Here is a 21,763-nt window from a genome sequence, read left to right on the forward strand (position 1 = left end):
AGAGTAGGAGGAAAGACGACCAATGAAACAGCATATTTTGTCCCCACTATGCCCAGTCACGCCTTTTTGCTTATAACAAAACTAGCAGGGTACATTGGAGTAGAAGTGTAGAAACTGTTAAGGTACAATCATTGTAGAGTAAAAAATGGCGTTGTGTTGTATGACACGAGCTTTGAGTTTTGTAAGAATATCAACAAATCTTAATTTTCTGAAAAAATGCAATATTATAATATTTCCAAAAATATGTGACATGCTTCCTGCTTTTCACAAAGTACAAATGCCTAATTATTCATCGAGCAAAAGTACATTTCCTAATATTGACAAAAGGAATTCAATGGGTGAAGCAAAAGATAATTTTCCAAAACCTGAGAGAAAGAAAAAATTATCAGGCCCTAGGATCACATTAATACATCCTGATGAAACACTTGTTGTTATCACACTGGAGGAGGCACAAAAAATAGCTAAAAGACGTAACTTGAAATTAGTAAAAATTGTGGATATAGATACAAAAACTGACCGAGCAACTTATAAACTAATGACAGGCACAGAATATTTTCAGGAAGAAATGAAACGTAAAGAACAAAAAGCTTCTCAAAAGAGTAACGCATTAAAACCCACTAAATTAATGGTAATTTCAACTCGTATAGCTGAATTTGATTTGGTATCAAAGATTAAAAATATCAATAAATGGTTGATCAAGAACCATGATGTTCGCATTCTTATTTCTGTTGAGAACAATAAAGAAACATCTGTAAGCAATTATACTTGATATATATTCATGTTTCAACTATTCTATGCAAGTTAATATCAGTTATTTTTTTTTTCAGGAAGTCTTGTTTCAGAGGATAATCAAAGATACAAAAGACAATTGTCGATTAATAAATGAGAGACATGTTGCTGGCAGTATTAAATTTCATCTACATCCTTTACTCGACTCCAAAGATTCTTTAAATAAGGATGCAGCATCTTCAAAGAGTACTCCTGAAAATCATGTTTAATCATTCATAAGATTGTTACTTAAATTTTACTGTAAATACTAAATTGCCCACGATTGAAGTAGAGTTCTAATAAAAAGACTATATTTAAAGTGCAAAAGGAATTGCATAAAAGCATTGTTGACAAAAAAATAGTCTGTCTAGTAATATTTTGATGGAAGTTGGTAGCCCTAATATGTCTTCTGCTAATTTTAAGGTTAAGTCAAACAAGTAATACATTCATGGGAATATTTTTCCATTTTTCATAACAAAATAGTAAAATGTCAACACGATGGTGAGCATATCTATAAATGTCAGAAAGAATAACTGGTTCATATACTCATAGTTCACTTATGTAATCTTTATCAATGTGCATGAATACTATTTGGAAAAATTTTAATTAATATACTGCATACCATAACCTATAATGTTTGATTTTATACATCTTCTATTAATATGTCTTCTAGAATAAATATCTTATATGAAAATGTTAGTTGATAATAATTTAAAATATGCAGGTATCCAGTTTATCAAAAAGGCAATCCTCAACTGAGAGTATTCCTACCAAATTTCTGGTTAAAAATTGTGAACCCTACTATGAAGCAGCCAAAAAACGTTGTACAGTTTCACTGTTCTATGGAAATGACAGTTCTAGATGTGAAACAGTACCTAAAGAAAATATATGACGTTCATCCAGTTCAAGTAAATACACGAATTCAACTTGGAAAAATACGTCCAGAACCATACAAGTCTATTCTTACTAAAGAGGAGGATGTTAAAGTAGCCTATGTGGTTTTGGTGAGTTTTCGTATTGTTTTATGGAAAACTATCTTAAAAGGCTTATTAATTAGCATTGTTCATTCATTACAGCCAAAAGATCAAACATTTGAATACCCACCTTTATTTGAAAAAGATGATACCAAGGACAAAAATGTAACAGACGATATGGCTGCCCTTGAGGAGGCAAAAAAAGGGTTTAAAGCATTCATAAAACGAAATAAGGTGCCTGGAACACCTGGCTGGTTTGCTTAATGATACTGATCAATGATAGTTAATATAATAAAATGCTTTTACAACACAAACAATGCAAGGTCATTTTGTAATGTATTTCATCTCTTTCCTATAAGTTTATTACATTAACTTTATTACTTAAGAATCTAATTCTAAACAAAACAATAATAATAGTTTGAATGCTGTTCTTTATACAGCACTAGCATGACATAATGTAACAAAAGTAATTTCAACTGATCTAGTTACAAAAAAAAGAAACTTCGTAAAACGCAAAATAATTCTTATTCTAAACTGCATAACTGTGCAATGTTAACAGGTAATAGTTTCTAAATCTATAATCATTTTATAAGTTTGTTTAAAAAATAATATCACACTTTGACATCTTACACTTTAGATTATATACTTCTTTGGTAAAAGAATCCTTCGTTTAACAGAATGGGTACTTTCATTACTGAGTATGTTTACATAAACAAAACAACACTTATAGTCATAGTAATCACTGAAAAATTTTTCTACCAGAGAAAAATGTCATGATAATCAAAGAAATAGATTTAAAACTCGCAAAGCATAAATTCATAGGCTCTACAGTTTGGACACTGGGTGACATCAATCAAAAACATAGTCTGCAAGATAAATTAAAGAAAAAAACTTAAAAAAGCAACAAAATATCAAAATAATGAGGATCAATATTAATAACATAAATACAGAAGCAAATGAGAAAGCATATAAGGATATACCAGACCTGTGGATGAACTGGACATGCATAGCGAATTCTACCCCATGTAAGAAAACCACAGACGTTGCATAAAACATGACAGCGTGGCCGCTGGCAGAGGCATTTATTTGGTGCCAATTTGGATACTGTTATCCCTCGACCACGACCCATTCTCTTAGTCCCAATCACACCAGCAGCTCCGTTAGAAATTAAGGGAGCCATTCTTTGTCACTTGTGGTCACTTCTACAAACATGAATAATAATTAATAAATAGATAAAATATGACTGAAAGATATTCTCAATGATTACGTTCAAACTTTAACTAATTAAGTTCAATCAAGCATTAAAAAGACCAAACACTATGTTATGACAATATATAAAAAAAATCATGTGAAGATTTATAGAAACAGTATAATAGAAACAAAAAAACGTGCGAATATAAAGGTTCGTATAATTCCATCAGGTGTAAAACAGAAAGAATGGAAAATAAATTGCACGAAAGTGAATAAACTAAAAGAATAAAGGAAACCATTAAATCTATGACCACTTTTTGGAATTATAGCGATTAACTAACAATCGGGAATCATACTTTGCTATTCAGCCCACGAAAACGATAAACATACACGAATAAGATTGCCGTTACTTGATATATAATTGCATTGATTAACTAAAACATGAGGTCAGCTTTCGATTTAAAATTTATACAGGAATTTTAAAAGTTTTGTGTAACTTACCTTTTGTCTATGAAGCTGTATCTGCGTATGATTCTTTGTTTGAGTAGGTACACATTTGACAAATTCAAAGAACGACGGTAATACAGCGCCAAATATCGGTTAGATTGGTACCCCGTCGATTTTCAAAAATTCAAATGTTATTCAAATGCTGCGTTGAGTTTAAGGTTGTCAAAATAAAAAATATTAATAAATTATAAAGTGTATATTTATAATAAGTAATAATAAGATGCACTGCGACAAAGGTTTCAGAGATTGATTGAAAATCCTTCGGCGTTTTTCTTTTATTCAAGGTGATTTTATATATTTAATCATATATAATGGTACTTTTTAGGACTCATAAGATAAATGCGTTTCTATAGAGAATTGATCAAACTTTAATTAAATCGTGAAACAGCAATGGCGAACGCCGCTACGGATGGGAAACGTCCTCTAAATTCAAATTTATCCACTATTTATGGGAGGTATAAATCTGTTAATAATTATTAGATTTGTTGTTTGTTCATCAAATTATTAATTTTTTTCTCGAATTGCGTATTTCTTTGAAATTTATGTTTTGTTTTTCTGTGTTACTACTTTAGATACTCTAAGGAGTTTGCTGTGATAGGAACTACATATTGAACAGAGAAAATGTATTAGTTGATGAAATTTACTAATGCTTTGAACAATTGTTTCTATTGATTAATTCATTATTTACAGAGTACCGACTGTGGGAGCTGACAAGATGAAAGTCACGTTTTGTACGGATATGGATAAATCTGTGATTGTATATAATTTTGAAAAACGGGGATGGACCCAAGTAGGTCCTGAAGATGATTGGAACTTCTATTGGTACATTTTTTTGTTAGATAATTTATTGAACCTTTATAGATAATTATTAAATAATTAATTTTAGGGCAGTCACACAATCCTGCAGAACTATTTTCAGTGTGGAAACTGGATATAGAATGGGTGACAATCAGTATGCAATTTGTTTAAACAATACAATGATTTGTTATAGTCAAATTAATTAGGCAGTTTTATTACATATAATGTTACTGACATTGTTGATATTATTTATTTATAGAACAATTAATCATTTTCCAAATCATTATGAATTGACAAGGAAAGATTTGTTAGTGAAAAACATAAAGAGGTACAGAAAAGATTTAGAGAGGGAAGGAAGTCCTCTTGCTGAAAGAGGAGATGGACCAGGAAAATACCTTCATCTTGATTTTATCCCAGTTACATTTGTTTTACCAGCAGGTATTTAATTAATTGATTAAATATATTTCCAAAATAGCAATAACAGTTACTATGCTGTATTAATCTTTGGTAGATTATAACATGTTTGTAGAGGAATACCGAAAATCTCCACAAAGTACATGGATAATGAAACCCTGTGGTAAATCTCAGGGAGCTGGAATATTTCTAATAAATAAATTGAGTAAATTAAAAAAATGGTCCAGAGAAGCCAGGAATCCATTCAATCCAAATCTCACCAAAGAGTCTTATGTGATTTCCAGGTATCAGAGTTTGATACAATTACAATATAGAATTAATACAATCTCTATTTTGCATTACAGGTATATTGATAATCCCTTATTAATTGGTGGCAAAAAATTTGATCTTCGTTTATATGTTCTCATCACTTCCTTTCGTCCATTGAAAGCATATTTATTTAAATTGGGTTTCTGTCGATTTTGTACAGTCAAGTATGATACTAGTATTCAGGAATTGGATAATATGTATGTGCACCTTACCAATGTTTCTGTACAAAAACATGGAGTAAGTACAAGATTACAACATAAATGATTAGTGCATATTCACAATATCAGAACATTAAAAAAAATTTAATAAAACATAGGATGAGTACAACAGTTTGCATGGTGGCAAGCTAAGTGTACAAAATCTACGCTTATACTTGGAAAGTACGCGAGGCAAGGCAGTGACTGAAAAGCTTTTTGCAAACATCTCTTGGTGCATCGTTCACTCCTTGAAGGCAGTAGCACCAGTTATGGCGAATGATCGTCATTGTTTCGAGTGTTATGGCTACGATATCATCATTGACAACAAATTGAAACCCTGGCTCATCGAGGTAAGTATTTTATATCTGGAATAAAATAATTCCGGATCTAACATTATTTTTCATTTCATAGGTAAATGCATCACCATCCTTAACATCGACAACTGTAAATGACAGAATACTAAAGTACAAACTTATTGACAATATTGTCTCCGTTGTATTGCCACCGGATGGCGTTCCTGAGTAAGTAATGAGTTGATGAATATAATTCAATTACAGAATCATGTTTCTATCTTTAAACAGTGTTAGGTGGAATAAGTGCCCATCGCCAGAAGCAATGGGAAACTTTGAACTTCTACTAGACGAGGAACTAGCAGCTCAAGAGGAACGTGAAAATGCAACAGGAAAATGTCGGGGATCGTCAAGCAAATGGAAATAACAAAGAGTTAAATTATCAAGGTCCCATAAGCGACATGACTAATATCGAAACAATAAATAACAGTTTTCTGGTAAGAGATCCTAAAACTCCAGAAAAAATATGCAAGGATCAATTTATTTACATTATGTTTGCTGAATGAATATTTTTATCTTGGCTCTAGCAGTGCAATACATACTTTGTTGTCAGAGTATAGATATTTATTTCTATGTGCTGTTAATTTTATTAAGTTATCCTATTATAAATATAAACTCAACGGAATAAAACATATCTATGTAAAATACATTAACAAAAGTTTTATTCTGGCGATTTGTACACATTTTTTACAGTCTTCGGGACAAGATACGCATATCGATTCAAAATGTAAAAAAAATATAGACGATAATGTTCAGTCCTGGACGTTAAAAACGAGAATAATGAGAATAATTCAAAATTTTGACAGTAATTCTCATACATCAAGGCGAAGACGCGCTTGTCTTTATATCATTATCTATTCTATTGTTCTCGTAACGGCAGTGCGAGGTAAAAATCTTCCAATTTTCCTTAATTTTTCGTCATCTACGTTCTTAATCCAGTATATTCATCCTACATATATGTAATAATTAATATGTATAATAATAGAATTGTCGAGCATTCGAATGATACTTCTTATAGCTTTGTACAACTGTTCATGTGGAAAATACTAGTTAGACGAGTGGCAGAGTGTAAAAAAAGAAAAGAATAATCGTCACCGTAATAAGAAGCGCGATAAAGAAAGCCATCTGCAGAAATTTGTTTTTTTTTTGTGCTATTGCACATGCCAGATTTAAAAAGAAACTGAATAAAGACATATGGACACAACGTGAGTTCAGCTTACAATATTTTGTCTCGTGTCTACAAGCGAATTCAGAATTGTTTATGGCACGAAAAATATTTAAAAGAAGACGCCTTACAGCGTGTCTGTCATTGTTTCCTTTTTAAATCATTTTTGTACATCTATACGTTGTACATTTAAAAAAAGAACGAAATAATGGTATGTGATGTACACTGACTAACTTGTGGATAGGATTGTAAAAGAACTGCGCGGTGTATTATTATTTTTGTTTCCATTATAAAAGATATTAATGGAATAAAAATCTAAAATCTTACAGCGAAAAGCATTTCCAATGAGATGAAAAAAGTTAAATGGTGCAGCCTTTGGTCAATCGCTACGTCAAGTATAGAGGAACATAAAATATAGACACGGCTCAATGGTAATTAATTAATTAATTAATTAATAATAATAATAATTAACGAATATATATATAATATTATGATATACTTTATATCACAATTAACAGAGTATAGATTAAAGTCATCGCTGGTTGGCTACCGCGACTTATTTTACAGTTGATAAAAGAAAAGTGTCATGTACAATTTTTACAGATTCTAATTCCACTAACTTTTTTTTTACTCTGTTCTTTCTCAGGCCTCTTAACTTCCACCGTCCCAATTTTTTCTCCCTACTTATACATTACACGTCAACTGTTCAGTGGTAAAAAATTTGATAAGCCCGCACGCTTATTCGTTCATCTTTAAAAAGTCTTATATACAATTGACTACGGTACGCGACGGTGAATTAATCGTTAATCGATTAGATTAGCCTGATCCAGTATAATTAATTGAAAGGAACGGAAGTAACCTTGATCGGTCGATTAATTATAAATGCCGAGACCGTAGTTCTGTAGGCACAACGGTAATAAAGAAGTTTGTACATGGAAGAATAAAATATTATACTAAATGAAATGTTCGAATGGTCACCGATTTCACCAAACATGGTCATCCGATTTCATGTGTATCCGCACGACTTGCGAAGATGAGATATGCATTAGTAAGTAGTGAAAAATGTCACCCGAATATTCCTTGTACGAAGTCCGCTTCATCATTCGTTGCCGGATAGGCCAGGTTTAATTTAGGGCACCGGAGAGGGTGGCGGCGGCAATGGACTAAAGTAAGTCGACGACCTTGACGAAGGTGAAGGTGGACAACTTATGGCTGCATCACTGTGGTACAGTGATCTTGGCGTCGGAGGTGGAGGAAACGGTTCGCTCTCGTAGCGATACCTGGCGGTTGGATAATTCCCATCGGACTCGTCGCAGACGTCAGTACTGCAGGGTGTTGGTGGCGGAGGCTGATTTATGCTGCGGTAATGACGATAAGGTCGATACCTAGAGGCATTACTGCTAGAACACCTGGAAAACAGAAAACGTGTATGACAATTGGATTTAATAAAATAGTAAATTGAGCAGATGTTATTCTTTACCTTGTTGAATTTGCTGTTGTTGCTGGACTTGGTGGAGGATTCAGGGTTTCCTGGGGATAACCTCCAGCAGAACTACCTCTTGTTGAACTTGATGCGCCTGAAAATAATTTTTATTTTTTAAATAATTGTTTTTCATCATCATTATTATGTGTATCTTCTTTTATTTCTTTTATTACCTGTAATGTGACTGCGATCATAACTGGAGCCAATACTACTTCCGTTCAAGGTAGACATTCTGACTGCTACAGTGCAGGCTTTTAGATCCTTCCTAGTATTCTTCTGGGCGAGCATTGGCTTGGCAGCTCTACCCGGTTTTGGAGAGAGTGGATCCCCAGCAGAGTCGTGAAGAATGTCAGGAAGTTCTTCGTTTCCAGCTAGCCTTCGTCGGCAGTAATAAAATCCTAGGACAACGACTATCACAGCACCCATAACGACCAGGACAGCTACGACATAGGTGCTCTTCCCAGTATCCGGGGCAGGTCCTGCATCCTGCCTGTGATTGTTCGCAGATGCACAAGCTGGCGCAGTCTCGTCTAGGCCATCGTGACATTGAGCGGTACCATCGCATACCCAGGACATGTCTAAGAAGAAGAGATCAGTTGTACTTTAATATAAAATTACAAATATGGTTCAATGTAATTTAATTTGTATGTTTTTCTTTACTAATTACGAGAATTACTTTTAAGATTTCTCACCTATACAATGTCCACTCTGACACCTGAACTGATCCTGATTGCAAGCTGGACAACCAAGCTCATCGCTACCATCAGGACAATCAGTCTGTCCATCACATCTCCAGGTAGCAGGGATACAATCTTTGGCCACAGCAGAACTAGGCGCGGTGCATGTGAAATGGTCAGTGCCACAAGCAGGTGCAGCTCTGCAGGTACGTTCATCATCAGATAAAACAAGATTTTGAGGGCAGGAACAACGCGGTGATGTGGTACCAATACAGAAGTGCGAGCATCCACCATAATCATGAAATGGACTACAAGTATGTTCTTCCATGATCAAATCATCCGGTGTCCTGACAGTCACTAGATCAGTAATAGCTTTACTCATCATAGTCCTTCTCCCTGATCCTGAAGTTTTATTGACTCTTTCCACTTCTTGACTATCCCTATCAAACCAGTAGACATAGTCAAAGAGTACAGCAAGGTGCGCAACTGCCCCTTGATTTGTAGATACAAGAACTCTGCGATTATTCCCCTTAAGATCAGCCACTTCAATTTGTTTCCTGTATGCCCAGAATACTAAATTCGATACAGTGTCTACTGCTAGGCTAGTGAACTGATCAAGGTCAGCAGCTATGACTATTCTCTCCTTGCCGTCCATTTTGCTTTGAAGAATTTTTGTTTTCCCACCAACGTCAGTCCAGAATAAAAGCCGTTTCTCAGGATGGACTGCGATGTTTCTTGGTTTCTCTCCGTCGCCCTTAACCACTACACCAAGAGCTGAACCATTGTCCAACCTGGTGACGTTTATCGCGTTATTAGCAGCACAAGACCAGAATAACAGACGACCCAGAGGATCAAGTGCCAGGTCGTATGGATGACCAGATCCTCCACTGACCACTACCCCAGAATGTGTACGATTTTCCAGTGCTTTTCGTATCGATGATGTTCTACCATCTATCCAGAATATATGCTGTGTTATTGGATCAAATTCTATAGTCCTGACATTTTTTAATCCCTGAACTCGCAGAACTATATCAAGACAGTCATTCGTATCAGGTAGAAAACGACCCATCACATTGCGAAGACTGTATATCATAAAGTGTCGAGGCGCTGAAAAATAATAATACTTGTGATACTTTACTACCACTTATAAAACAATATTAAACGCAGTCATATAAATTATAGATTTTAACTCACCGACACAAGTTCTATTGTCATAAGCAAGATCATAGTGAGTAGGACAAGCGCATTTGTAAGTAGTTGAGGATTTTCCACCTACACCAGGTAGTGCTATGCAAAGATGGCTACAATCGCCATTATTAACTGCACAAGGATTCCAACCAGCTTGTCTTGAAGCATGAAATACAAGTAAATCTGTGACGGATTCAAGTTTGCTATGAATTTTTGTCCTATTTAATCCGGTAGATTTATTAGCTCTTTCAATGTCTCCAGTATTCCAGTCAGTCCAATAAATGTAATCTAGGTACTGCGTAATGCTGAAGGGATACACTATGTCGTGGGTAATGATGGCTTTCCTTTTCTTTGTTTGCAGGTCGAAGCTGTCTATGGCTAGTAAGAGAAGATCAGCCCAGTAAAGTTTTCGAGCAACATGATCTATAGTTAGGCCATTGGCTCGACCGATATTCGACAGAATTACTTGTCGACGGGAACCATCCAGACCGGAACGTTCTATGCTGCCTGAATTTCCTAATTCAGTCCAGTACATGTGACTATAAATGAAAGAGACTTCTAAGTAATTATACTGTAAAACAATTCTTATTTAATGCTTAACGATTTTTTACCCTCTCTCAGGATCTAAAGCTAGACATCTAGGCTCCATAAGATCCTGCCAGATCAGAACTTTTCTACTGCATCCTTCCAATCGAACCATTTCAATTCTGTGCGTTCCTGTATCGCTCCAGTATAAATTATGTGCTACCCAATCGATGGCTAATCCTTCAGGAGTTTCTAGTCCTAAATCCACAACTCTTTCGACTTCGGAGCCGTTCATAAAAGCTCTGGTGATGGCCTTGACCTTGACATCTGTCCAATAAATTCGGTTGTCACGCATGTCGAAATCCAAAGCGCTAAAAATAATGCAGAATTTGATAATCATAAGATTTTCATTTTAGAATTTATCACAGCAAGTAGAAAAGTCTGGAGATCACAGTACCTGGCATCCTTGACACCAGTCACAGGAATGATATTATCATTGTTAGCATTCTCAATGCTGATTCTGCCAATATTCTCCTTCCTAGCAAATAAAAGAAAAGCATCCGGTACGACACAGGTCCTCTTATCCTTGGTAAGCTCATATCCAATTTGACAGGCACAGACATAATTGTTTCCAGGTCTATTGAGGCAAAGATGACTGCAGCCTCCGTTATTTCTAGCGCAAGGATTGTCACCTTTGATCTGACCTAAATGAACAGCCTTGAGACCCATGACATTTGGAATTTGATCGACGATGACCTCGCGCTGATCACCTGTCAGTTTATGGGCGCGATCAATGCTTCTTCTCTGCCAGTCGGTCCAGTATAAAAAATCTCCAAGAAGACTGAACCCAAAGAGATGAGGTAGATTATCAGCGATAACCTCCCTTCGGTCAGATCCATCCATATTGCAGACTTCAATTTTGTCTGTTTTGGCATCGCACCAGTAAACTTTCTTCCTGTCTAGATCTAAGGCAATTCCGTTAGGCCAGACGATGTCCTTCGTTATGAGAAGAGTTCTTTCGCTTCCATCTAAATTGCTGCGCTCAATTTTAGGCTTCTTTTCATTCCAGTCGGTCCAGAACATCCAACCAAGCTCCGGAGCCAGTGCAATGGCTCTGGGCTCCACCAGGTCCTCGTTTATCAAGACTTTACGGCTAGTACCGTTTAGTCGGGCTACTTCTATCCTGTCTGTACCAGTGTCGGTCCAGTAGAGATTCCTGGCGATCCAGTCAACGGCGATGCCGTCAGGATTCTCAACTTCAGTGGTAACAACATCCTCTTGACCAGAACCGTCTAAATAAGCTCTTCTAATTGCAAAGGCATCCTCGTCCGTCCAATAAAGCATCTCGTCTACAGGATCAAAGTCTATGGCAATGGCATACTTGATCCCAGTAAGCGGTAAGACAAATTTGGTATAGTCCGGTGAGTCCAGACTGATTCTACATATCTCTGTTCTTTGAACAATGAGCAACAGTTCCTCGGGACCTTTTGCACACGTGAAATTGTCAATCAATTTGACTCCCGTAGGACAGGCACAAGAATACCCCGGAGGTTTTGGACTAAGCAGACACAAGTGCGAACAGTTTCCATTATTATGCCGGCAAGGATTATCTCCAAAGGGTTGTCTTCTGGCATCCCAGACCTCTATATCACCAGGTATATACTCTCCATGAAAAAGTTCCCTGGGATGGCCCTGAGTGGATCTCACGTCATGAGAATGAATGCACCAAGTCTTCCAGTCAGTCCAGTAGAGCTTCTGATCAAAGTACGTGATAGCAAATGGATAGTCCAAGCCCTCGCTAATAATTTTTCTTCTATTTTTTCCATAATAGTCCATCACAGCAATAAATTCAAGTCTACCATCGGCCCAGTATACCAATTCAGAATCATAATCTACAGTGAGACCATTGGGCCAAAAAATGTCATCAGATACAATGACCTCCCTGGTATCAGAATCACCATTCATGGCAGCTCTCTCGATCTTGGGCACGTCGCCCCAATCAGTCCAGAAAAGGATGCTGCTCATAGGTACAAGAGCAATTGCCCTGGGCTGATAAATATCAGTCCAAAATAGGACCTTACGATGACGTCCATCTATACTAGTGACCTCTATCCGATTCTTCTCGCCGTCGGTCCAATACAGTTTTCCAGTGTACCAGTCGCATGCAAGGCCATCTGGTGATATTAGGCTGGAGTTGACAACTATCATCCGCTCGCCAGTGTATGTACCGTTCGAGCGGACGCACTGGATCATCTCTTGGAAACTGTCGGACCAGCAGACCAGTCCGCGTTCATAGTAGAAGTCCAAGGACGCACCTTCGGAGAGGTCTTTAACGATCGTGCTGACCTTGTTAGACCGGGATACATTAGCCACTCGGATGTCCTTGTGCGTGGCGAAGAGGAGTGTCGGCGAGGCTAGAAAAGGAGCAGGTTTTTCATTAAACGACAATGATACTCGTCAGCCATCCATTTAGCGACTACGATGAATAATCATTAACGATTAGTGGTCAAAGTTATGCGAGGCAAGGAACGTGACTGCCAAAGGAGTTAAATAAATTATCCTGCCTTCAAGAGTAATGGAGACGACGATCGTGGATGCGCGTCCTTTCGCGCTAGAGAAAATAAAATGAGAAGAGGCTTGAAATCGTAAGATACGTCACGAATCGTGCGAAAATCCTCAATGAGTTCATGAGATTAAAGAAGATGGCGCACGTCTAGCCCGTAAACGATGGCATTTTAAACGAAGTGGTTCTGACTGAGGAGGAGCAAACCCGAGCCGTGAACCAGGCACGAAAGAGGATAATATGAGGAGGGCTCTTACTTTGAACTCCCAACAAGCAAGAGTTTCTTCACCTCATTATGCACTTTAACGCATTATTATTCTCTTTGCCACTGGCATCTCAAGGGCAGCGACAAAGGCGAGTCTGTTTAAAATTACTTAGCAACCTGCCTGAAACTGACCCTACGCAATTTTTCAAATTTTGCACTTTCATTTCACTAAGTCTTTGATTGTCGTTAATGCATCCTTTTTTTTCACAGGGGTTCAATCGACGAAGGATGAACGGTGGGGATTTTTTTTTCAATTAAAATCCAAGAGCAAGATGCAATCGACAATTGTAACAGCCATTGAAGAGGCAAGTTTCACAGTAAGGATTCGGATCACGATCACGCACTATCCCAATACGGCAGGCAGCCTTTACGAAAAGTCTGTGAAAAAGAGCCAATGTAATTTCAAGGTGCAGTTCAAAATTGAAGGAGGGTCGAAGTTCACTGAAACATGCATGAATAGGGAAATGACGCCATTAATGAAGTATGACGGCGGGCAGGGTAGGGAAGCGCAAAGAACTTTAAGATGAAAAGAATTTTTAAAAAAATGCAAAATCCATCTAAGGAAAGCATATCAGTTGTTATCAGCAGACACGTGAATTCTAGAGCAATGCATACTAATTGTAACTGCAGTCATAGGCTATTCAAAGAGAACACATACTGCAGTGTGTCTCATTGCAATCTCAAAGTGCATCTTAGGTCGGCAGTGATGCAATTCTCATTCTTAAAAATCTAACGAGTATTATCAGTCTTTCCAAGTACATCGTACCAATACCATATTATGTGATTTCTTCGCAGTTTTAGCGTATATATTTTTTAAATCCTTTTTCTAAAAATTCCAGAAAGTCTCGCGTCTCCCTGAATTCTGGAAAGGATCCAGCGAAGATTTAGACTGCCTTCTCCTCACGACAGAGGAGACATACATATACCTACGTACAAGGGAGAGATAGGACCCAAGTGTACGGAAGGGAGTGAGTGCATACAAGATGCATGTATGTATGTAATAGTAGAGAGAAGGGCTGGCTACTGCACAAAGATGCATGCTGGAGAGATACAACAGGAAAAAAATAAAGTTCATTGAGCTTGCCCGGGCTGGATTCGACTGTTGGATTCTCACAAGCCTAACTGAATGGCGTCGGTTATAAACGCGCCCAACGCCGGATGTGCACATATGTTCAGTGTACTATTCGTGAAGAGGACTGCGTGGTGGGTTGCACATTTAAATTTCCCCATGCATCGTGGTCGTCACGACTAATTCTTACAAATGATTATTACAGGAAAACAAAGAATAAGAATAATAACAGCTTATAACGTAAGGAATGAAAGAACAAGAAAAGATCAGCCTGTTATTCGGAGGAAGTGAGGTCGAAGTGTCGCGGTATGCGAGGAAGTTATGCCGAGAACTCATCCTAAGGACGAGGGATGATACTTTCTTTGAATTCCTGGACATTAGCCGATGTGAGAGCAAGAGACGAGGAAGAAAAATTATTTTGCACCAGAAATCACTGACAACGTCATTCGATCTGAATGAAATCATTGTACTTTAAATAATTGGAGGCAAATTTATATTGTACTTTTAATTGACTTTTACGGAGGTGAAGAAAAACTTTTTACCTCTGACGTGCGTAAGAAGGTACGGGCGGAGAAAGGTTAACGGAACAATATCTTGGAGCCAGATTAATTCTGGACCAATGAGGATAAAGAAGGACCTAAAAAGAATAGGGCCTTAGTCCCGATGAAGAAAGTGTAATTCTACGACAATGGCGAGCAGACAAATTTTTAAGGATCGTAATACGCTGCTAGGGACTTTAAGTAAATCAGGCTCTACGCCATTACAAGGAATAGCGGGATGGGTCCGACAACGGTGACCGGGACTCGATGGGACGCCAATGGGACGAAGTGGGCTCGTTTGGATCGAGCGGTAGGCTCGGCAGTTAGCACGGGGCCCTTCCTGCGCCTTGTTAGCGTGTTAAGACCCCCTCGTATACAGGGGAGCCACGAAAACTATTCTTCGAAGCACATATAAGAAGAGAATCTTATGTTTTCCACTGGGTGCACTGGTGTCAGTGAGGATGCTCGGTATCAGACCTTGCAAATCTGACGTCATATATTGCAACACCAGATCAACAAAGGAGAACAAAAACATTGCAAGTCCGAAAGTCAGCTCCCGTGACTGCAAGATGAAATTGTAGCTTAGTAGGAAGAAAGAAATGTAAGTCCCTAAAAAATAAAAAAAGCTGTAAACCCAAAGTGCACGCTTTTCCTTAAAACGCAAAGGAGCGCGCCTCTAACCTTTCAGTAGTGTGCGGTGAAAGGTTTGCCGTCATTGGGACCTAAGTCCCAGAACTCGTTCAGCAGCCTTTGTTTCATCTCTCTGTATACGAATCTACTACGACCCTGGTAGAGCAAAAGAAAAAGGTCTACATAACCAGAGTGGATTTCTTTTTACCAGGATTTTTTTTTACGTAGTTTTCTTTTTTTCTATTACATCCACTCCACCACCTGTGAGGATCTAATTTTATAGATGGAGCTCTATTTAACTTTTTTTTTTTACTTTTCATTCCAGCAACTTTATTTCACGTCGCGCTCAGCCCATCGAATCTTAAGCGACTAAGATGCCGACTGTTACTTTAATTTCGCCCGTATTTATAGGCAGCAGCGATGGCGCCATTTTCGATTTATTTTTACCACCAACTAGCGCGCACGCCCGTGATACTAACTGACGCGATTTTATTCACTCTTATATTTATTCGAGCGACGCGTTAACCGAGCAATTCAACCGTTCCATGTGTTCGTTCTCATTGCCCGTGCAATTAGCCGATACCAGCCAACATTTATGACGCTATGCCTCAGGTGCAATTAAAACTCTCTAATACGTCGTACGTGAGGTTAGACGACTTTGCTGGTACCACGCCCAGTCTCGTACGATCGTAGAAAATTTCGAGCCTTTATTTTTAATAATTTACTTTTTCATTTCTCTTTTCTCCTCGTCCACACCTCCCTGGCTCGCATCGCGGATAATTTAGTGAGGATCCCGTAAAGGTCGTATTGCGCGCGTGAAATGCAAATTTTTGACGAAATAAAACTTTTACGCCCCACGCGCACTTTTATTTTTTTTTTCACGGCTTCACCCTCGTAATTATCCTTTTTTCATTATCTGACTCAAAAGAACTTTCCGCCTTTGAACCCTTTACAGTATCCCGGCCGAATGAATTTTCAAGAGAAAATCTCTCGAGTCGATTGGAGATTCCTGTTTTGCTTTGTTTTTCCCTATGTTCCATTCTCCATTCTCCAAGGAATCCAATTTACGACAAAGCAAGTTGCTCCCGGCTAGTTAGAGTCTCATACAATTTTCCACCGACTGCAGCAACAGTAATTTCCCACGTAAAATCTCAAAGCAACGACGTACCGAGTTCTTCGAAATATGAAGACGAGTGTATACGTATAGAAACAAAAAAAAAACGGATTCACAAAATTCTACAAAATCCCAAACAAAATGTACTCCATTTATTTCTCCTGAAAGCTTTCTGCCCCTTGCAAGACTTACAAAAACCGCGTAACGTCTATCTGTACAGTCTATTGGAAATAGATAGAAGGTACATAGGATTCGAGAGCAAACTTTGGAAAACGTACAATGAAAAGAGTCAATGTGTCGAGAGAGCCAGCTTTGGAAGTTCTCCTCTTTAATGAAGCGCAATCGGTGAGATATCTCACATTCTCTTTGATTTCAGGATTCAGCGATTCACTCTGTCGCAGATATATAACAAGTTGGGTACCATCGATTCTACGTCATATATATATATATATATTGTGACGTTATTTTATACCGTCACAAGACTCTGGAAAAGTAACTCGCGTGTTTCAATGGCGGGACGCAGTTCCGTCCCTTTTCCTGGCAACCCAGCACGATACCGGCTAAGAACTCCAGGCTCATAGACTAGCGTATTTCAGAATTTCATACTTGTTAACTATTGCATACTAAGTTTGTCCTGAATAAAAGGACAGTTGTTATTGTTTTCTATATCGGGTTCTCACTCTTCTTTCCTGGCTACCTTACCAACACCTTGGCGTTCCCTGCCCCTCTGCCATTCCCTCATCTGAGTTAGTTCGGTTGCCGTACTCTATTCTTTTCGGGAATTTTCGTAGTCTCGTTACGTGACGCAACGGTGCGTCTGGCGCCCAGTCGGTGACTTTCGGTATCGCGTCCCGGGGGAATAGAGCATTATATTTGTGGCGTAAAACGCGTCGGGATAGCTGCGTCTCGGCGAGTAGACTTTGGGGTTAGATTACGCTTTAGTCTCAGTTTTATAGCACTGGCGAATAAGTTGAAGTATAAAAATTGCGTCACAATATATATATTTACAAGTGTATATACAATTATACATACACCAAAGCTTTAATTCTTTGATGCTTAGAGAATAGCAGAGGAGTTACTGATGAAAATAACACGCGACAAAATGCCATTTTTGAATAAGACACCAAATTTCAGAAAATTGAAGGAAGCTTGAAAGAGGATGGCCAACAGGAACCCCGGGCTTTTCTTTTTTTTTTCTACCGTCAATTATTTTTTTTATTTTTTCCACCTCTGATAACCCAACGGTCTCTCTTTTGGCGGCAACAGAAGTGAAGAGGATGAGCCGTATGTACCAAGTAGCCATCGGAGGGAATACAAGCACTTGTATATTTTCGGGCTTTCATGAGTACCGGTTTGACGTACCGATAGATTAAGCTATGTGAACTTGGCACCCGACTTTGGAAAATCAAATTTTTTTTTTTATAGACTTATAGTTTTCGGTATGTAGTTGTTTGTAGTACCAATTTTTTCGTTTCGTATATAAGTAGTAGCTTCGTTTCGTTTGTAGTTGTTTGTAATGACAACAAACAAAAGAATGTCATTACAAACAACTACAAACGAAACGAAGCTACTACTTATATACGACTACAAATAACTTGAAGAAAAAAAAAATTCTAACTTTTTTCTATGCTACTACAAACGGAAATTCTTTCACTACAATCAACTACAAACGATTCTCTGCAGGAATCAGTGATTAGATTTTATTTTTTTCAAAGTCGGTGGATGGGCTTTTTTTATGATGCTATAACTTTTTTTTGGGTCTTCTACAAACGAAAAAATTGGTACTACAAACAACTACATACTTAAATCTATAAGCCTATAAAAAAAAAATTTGATTTTCCAAAGTCGGGTGCCAAGTTCACATAGCTGATAGATTACCTTACGCATAGTCGGGCCACGATGTCGGTTCCACTTTGAGGGGACTTGCATACGTTTTCTTTCGTAAAGAGATGGCCCCTTAAAGTGGAGCGTGAGGTCACGGCCCGACTGTACGTACAAATAAGACGTATATATATAGATATGTACAAACACGCGCGCGGGCGTGTCTTATAACTATATAGCGAAATATATATATATATATATATATATATATATATATATATGAATAAATTAATATAATTAACGTTGGTGCTTTATTTTAAATAATCGTGAAAATGCCAAAACGAATTAAGCAGACCCTTGTACACTTTACTTTGGAGAGTTTTAATTTGTTCTTTCTTGCAGGAAACAGAAGCAAATCGCTCGAATTCTCGTGAAACGTAACCAGATGGTAGCACGTGTTGTAAGAGAAAACTGACTGGGTGTTGTGCGTTTAAAATGCATCTGGTAGACGCAAAGGCCAAGAGAGAGAAAGAGAAAGACAGATATAGAATATATAAAAAAGAAAAGGAAAATGAAAGCACGAGAAAATTAGTGAGTATGACGACGAGGGGGGGAGCACAAAGGAACCTGGCAACGCTGTTTTTGTTGCATCTCTTCATTTTTTTTAACGACGTCCGTTTACTGTAACGACTACACCATTTAGCTATGGTTGCAAACCGAAAAAAATTGTGCAAAAGCCGCCGAAACCTATTAGATTGTCATGACAGATGGAAAATAGTCCAGTTTCAATCGGTAACGGTATCAATTTTCTTCTTAGCTCAGGTAACGATTCCAGAGTATGGAGTGTAGAAAAATTCAGTCAACGCCTACGCAGTGTAGTGAAGCTCTGACAAAGTTTTCCAACGTAGGAAACCGGGGATCTAAGATGAAAGATGAGAAGGAGGTGGCGATGCAGGAGAAAGATGGAAATACAAAGGAAGCAAGGCTAAGAAAAAGAAGGGACAAAAAAAACGAAGCCCCCAGTTGCAGGTTTTGATTGCCGTGCACCTGGAAACCTTATTTATATTGTAGCTTGTTAAAAGGCCAAGAAGAGAGTAGGAGGTCAGGAGGAGATACATTGGCTGAAGAAAGGAAGGGAGAACGAGTGAGATGAGTATGGCTAAGAGAAGAAAAAGATGGTAGGTAGGGTCTCCTCTTAGAGTCTACATTCCTGAGGTTGGGGTTCCCGTGTACCGACAGGCCAGCTTGGGGCCCCATAGAGCATAGAATTATGTATTATGCTTTCCCCCTGGCAAGGCCACAAGTCCATCTCGTTCCGAGTGTATCTTTACCCCGAGGATGCTGCAGCTATCTATCTACACATTGGAGAAGTTATCACAGTTGATCGTTCCAACTTCTACATTGTAAGGAGCCAGAAAAATTTGAAGTCAAATATTAAGACTCTTACAACCGTTAGGGCTGCGGGTGTTATCGTACAAAAATTACGGAGCCTCATTTTTTTTATTGGTTTACCACACTTGACCATGTAAATATGTCATGGGGTTCCGTGCTGACTAAATAGGAAGTTGACTAGTTGGTTTAAATAAATTAGAACGGAGTTTCCACGACGAGGTAATAAAAAGAATCGAATTGGCAGAGGCTCCCTTTATCTTATCTGTGGAAACAATTGAGATAATGAGAAAGCAGGAGGTCGTGGATTAAACTGACCTCCCTGGCTGAGACGCATTAACCTCAAAACGCGTAATACTTTACTCTGAACATTTTTATAGCTTTAAAATTTACCTACGATCAACATGCACGTGCAATTAATGACTTGGGTGCACGAATAAATTCAGGATGCGTATCGTTATCTTTCTATAATACATATTTTTAATTTAACGGTATGTCACGTGATGTCTTCTATGCACGGGATAAACTACATATGCACTATACAGCAATGCGATTTAAATATGAACAGGGTGAAACTGTGTATGCTGAACATGAAGCATAGTATACTGGATGATGGTGCGTATATCTCTGGGATAATAAGAAGACGACCGGGCCTGTAGGACAAGGGCAAAAATTTGACAAATGGTCGACGTGTTTTCTTGCAAGACCGACCGGTTATGGTCGCAGCGGGAGTCTGGGCGCACCGAGAAACCTTTACCCAAACACCAAATATTACTTTTGACATAAGTCTCTTCTCTCACTCTATGCTTTTTTAGCACATTAACGAAATGTATGTAGGATGGGCATTCTTTTTTCGAAATTTGGCAAAAAAAAGCATTTAATGAGTAAAAAAAGCATTTCTTTTATGAGTTTTATTTTACGTAATGCTTACAGTTTATGAAAAAATGAAATATAAAAACATTTACTTTACAAGAGCTTTGAATTTCAGTTTTTTTTTTTAAATAATTATATTACTTTTTTAAGTGTTCCGACTGCTTTTTTGCCGGGTTCCCGAAATGGTATTGTTAAAGCAACAATTGCAATAACTGTACCAGTAATAAAACAAAAACAGAAAGAATCATTCTGCTGTATCAAAGCCTCTGTACTAAATCTATTTAAAAGGCCGGAAGAGTAAAACATTTATTAACATCGTCAAGATTTCTAAAGATCTTAAATCCAACAAAAATGTTGAATTCAAATTTTAATGACAAAATTTCATTGGAATAGTGTAGCGATGTAATAGTATCGCGACCTAACCTCTCAGAATCACGGAAACGTCACTCTTCATAAATCCTACAATGATAACAAGTGCGAATCGCGCGCCTAAAAACGAGCTCCTACTGCGTCAAAGAAAATGATAAAGTGGTAATAAGATCAGTGATATCCAGCAGGATGCATTCCTCGTTATCGTGCAAGGAGTAATATTACGCATAGACTCACCATGGCAGAGAGCAACGCCGAGGCCGAAAAGGTAAGCAGCAGCCAGGATGCCTCGAAGGGCGCTTAAAGCCATCCTAGGACCTGCGCGAAAATGCCTTCCCGCACATATTTCACGCACAGGACAGGTATACAAGTTTGTGTTCACGGGCTACGGCATGTCGATCACTTCGTGTACGTCGAGTGCGAATTACGTACACAACGTATGGTACTAATGACAACAAACAACAACTAAATCCCACGCCTCGGATATGAGGAACTCGTCAAACACAGCACCGTGCGTCGCCACGCGATGCCATACTCTCACAGACTGGATGCCACAGAGTGTGGTAATAGACTCTTGGCTCGTAC

General features: G+C 38.1%; 3 protein-coding genes and 1 long non-coding RNA gene across 11 annotated transcripts; 3 read left to right on the top strand and 1 right to left on the bottom strand.

The window, feature by feature from the left end:
• The first annotated feature begins 116 nt into the window (after positions 1-116).
• On the top strand, positions 117-2,056 carry LOC107268489 (probable 39S ribosomal protein L23, mitochondrial). Of its 2 annotated transcripts, XM_015741309.2 has the most exons (4): positions 231-751; positions 828-1,269; positions 1,493-1,772; positions 1,845-2,056. In XM_015741309.2, exons 2-4 carry the CDS (start codon positions 1,256-1,258, stop codon positions 2,004-2,006), a joined length of 456 nt encoding a protein of 151 aa, XP_015596795.1. In that variant the 5' UTR covers positions 231-751; positions 828-1,255; the 3' UTR covers positions 2,007-2,056. The 2 variants fall into 2 exon arrangements, 1 of the variants encoding a protein (XP_015596795.1); XR_001537847.1 differs by lacking the exon at positions 1,845-2,056 and having other exon boundaries at positions 117-751; positions 1,493-1,704.
• On the top strand, positions 1,945-6,031 carry LOC107268486 (probable tubulin polyglutamylase TTLL1). 6 transcript variants are annotated; one of them, XM_015741301.2, is made up of 10 exons: positions 1,945-2,065; positions 3,766-3,895; positions 4,131-4,262; positions 4,327-4,392; positions 4,498-4,676; positions 4,750-4,936; positions 4,997-5,198; positions 5,278-5,508; positions 5,570-5,679; positions 5,740-6,031. In XM_015741301.2, exons 2-10 carry the CDS (start codon positions 3,831-3,833, stop codon positions 5,873-5,875), a joined length of 1,308 nt encoding a protein of 435 aa, XP_015596787.1. In that variant the 5' UTR covers positions 1,945-2,065; positions 3,766-3,830; the 3' UTR covers positions 5,876-6,031. The 6 variants fall into 6 exon arrangements, with proteins under 6 accessions (XP_015596787.1, XP_024941507.1, XP_024941510.1 ...); XM_025085739.1 differs by having other exon boundaries at positions 4,750-5,198; XM_025085742.1 differs by having other exon boundaries at positions 4,768-5,198.
• Positions 6,032-6,148: 117 nt separating this feature from the next.
• On the bottom strand, positions 6,149-21,738 carry LOC107268483 (low-density lipoprotein receptor-related protein 6). Its single transcript, XM_015741296.2, has 8 exons — positions 21,416-21,738; positions 11,004-12,960; positions 10,633-10,917; positions 10,028-10,560; positions 8,849-9,940; positions 8,330-8,734; positions 8,154-8,250; positions 6,149-8,082 (listed from the first exon to the last, which is right to left on the bottom strand). Exons 1-8 carry the CDS (start codon positions 21,486-21,488, stop codon positions 7,803-7,805), a joined length of 4,722 nt encoding a protein of 1,573 aa, XP_015596782.1. The 5' UTR covers positions 21,489-21,738; the 3' UTR covers positions 6,149-7,802.
• On the top strand, positions 12,948-20,774 carry LOC112494474. Of its 2 annotated transcripts, XR_003059910.1 has the most exons (4): positions 12,948-13,691; positions 14,214-14,577; positions 14,649-15,583; positions 18,950-20,774. It is a non-coding gene; the product is annotated as an uncharacterized LOC112494474 (long non-coding RNA). The 2 variants fall into 2 exon arrangements; XR_003059909.1 differs by having other exon boundaries at positions 12,949-14,577.
• Positions 21,739-21,763: the final 25 nt, after the last annotated feature.

The sequence above is a fragment of the Cephus cinctus genome, unplaced genomic scaffold, assembly GCF_000341935.2.
Source record: "Cephus cinctus unplaced genomic scaffold, Ccin1 Ccin1_scaffold0564, whole genome shotgun sequence".
Classification (NCBI taxonomy): Eukaryota; Metazoa; Arthropoda; class Insecta; order Hymenoptera; family Cephidae; genus Cephus; species Cephus cinctus.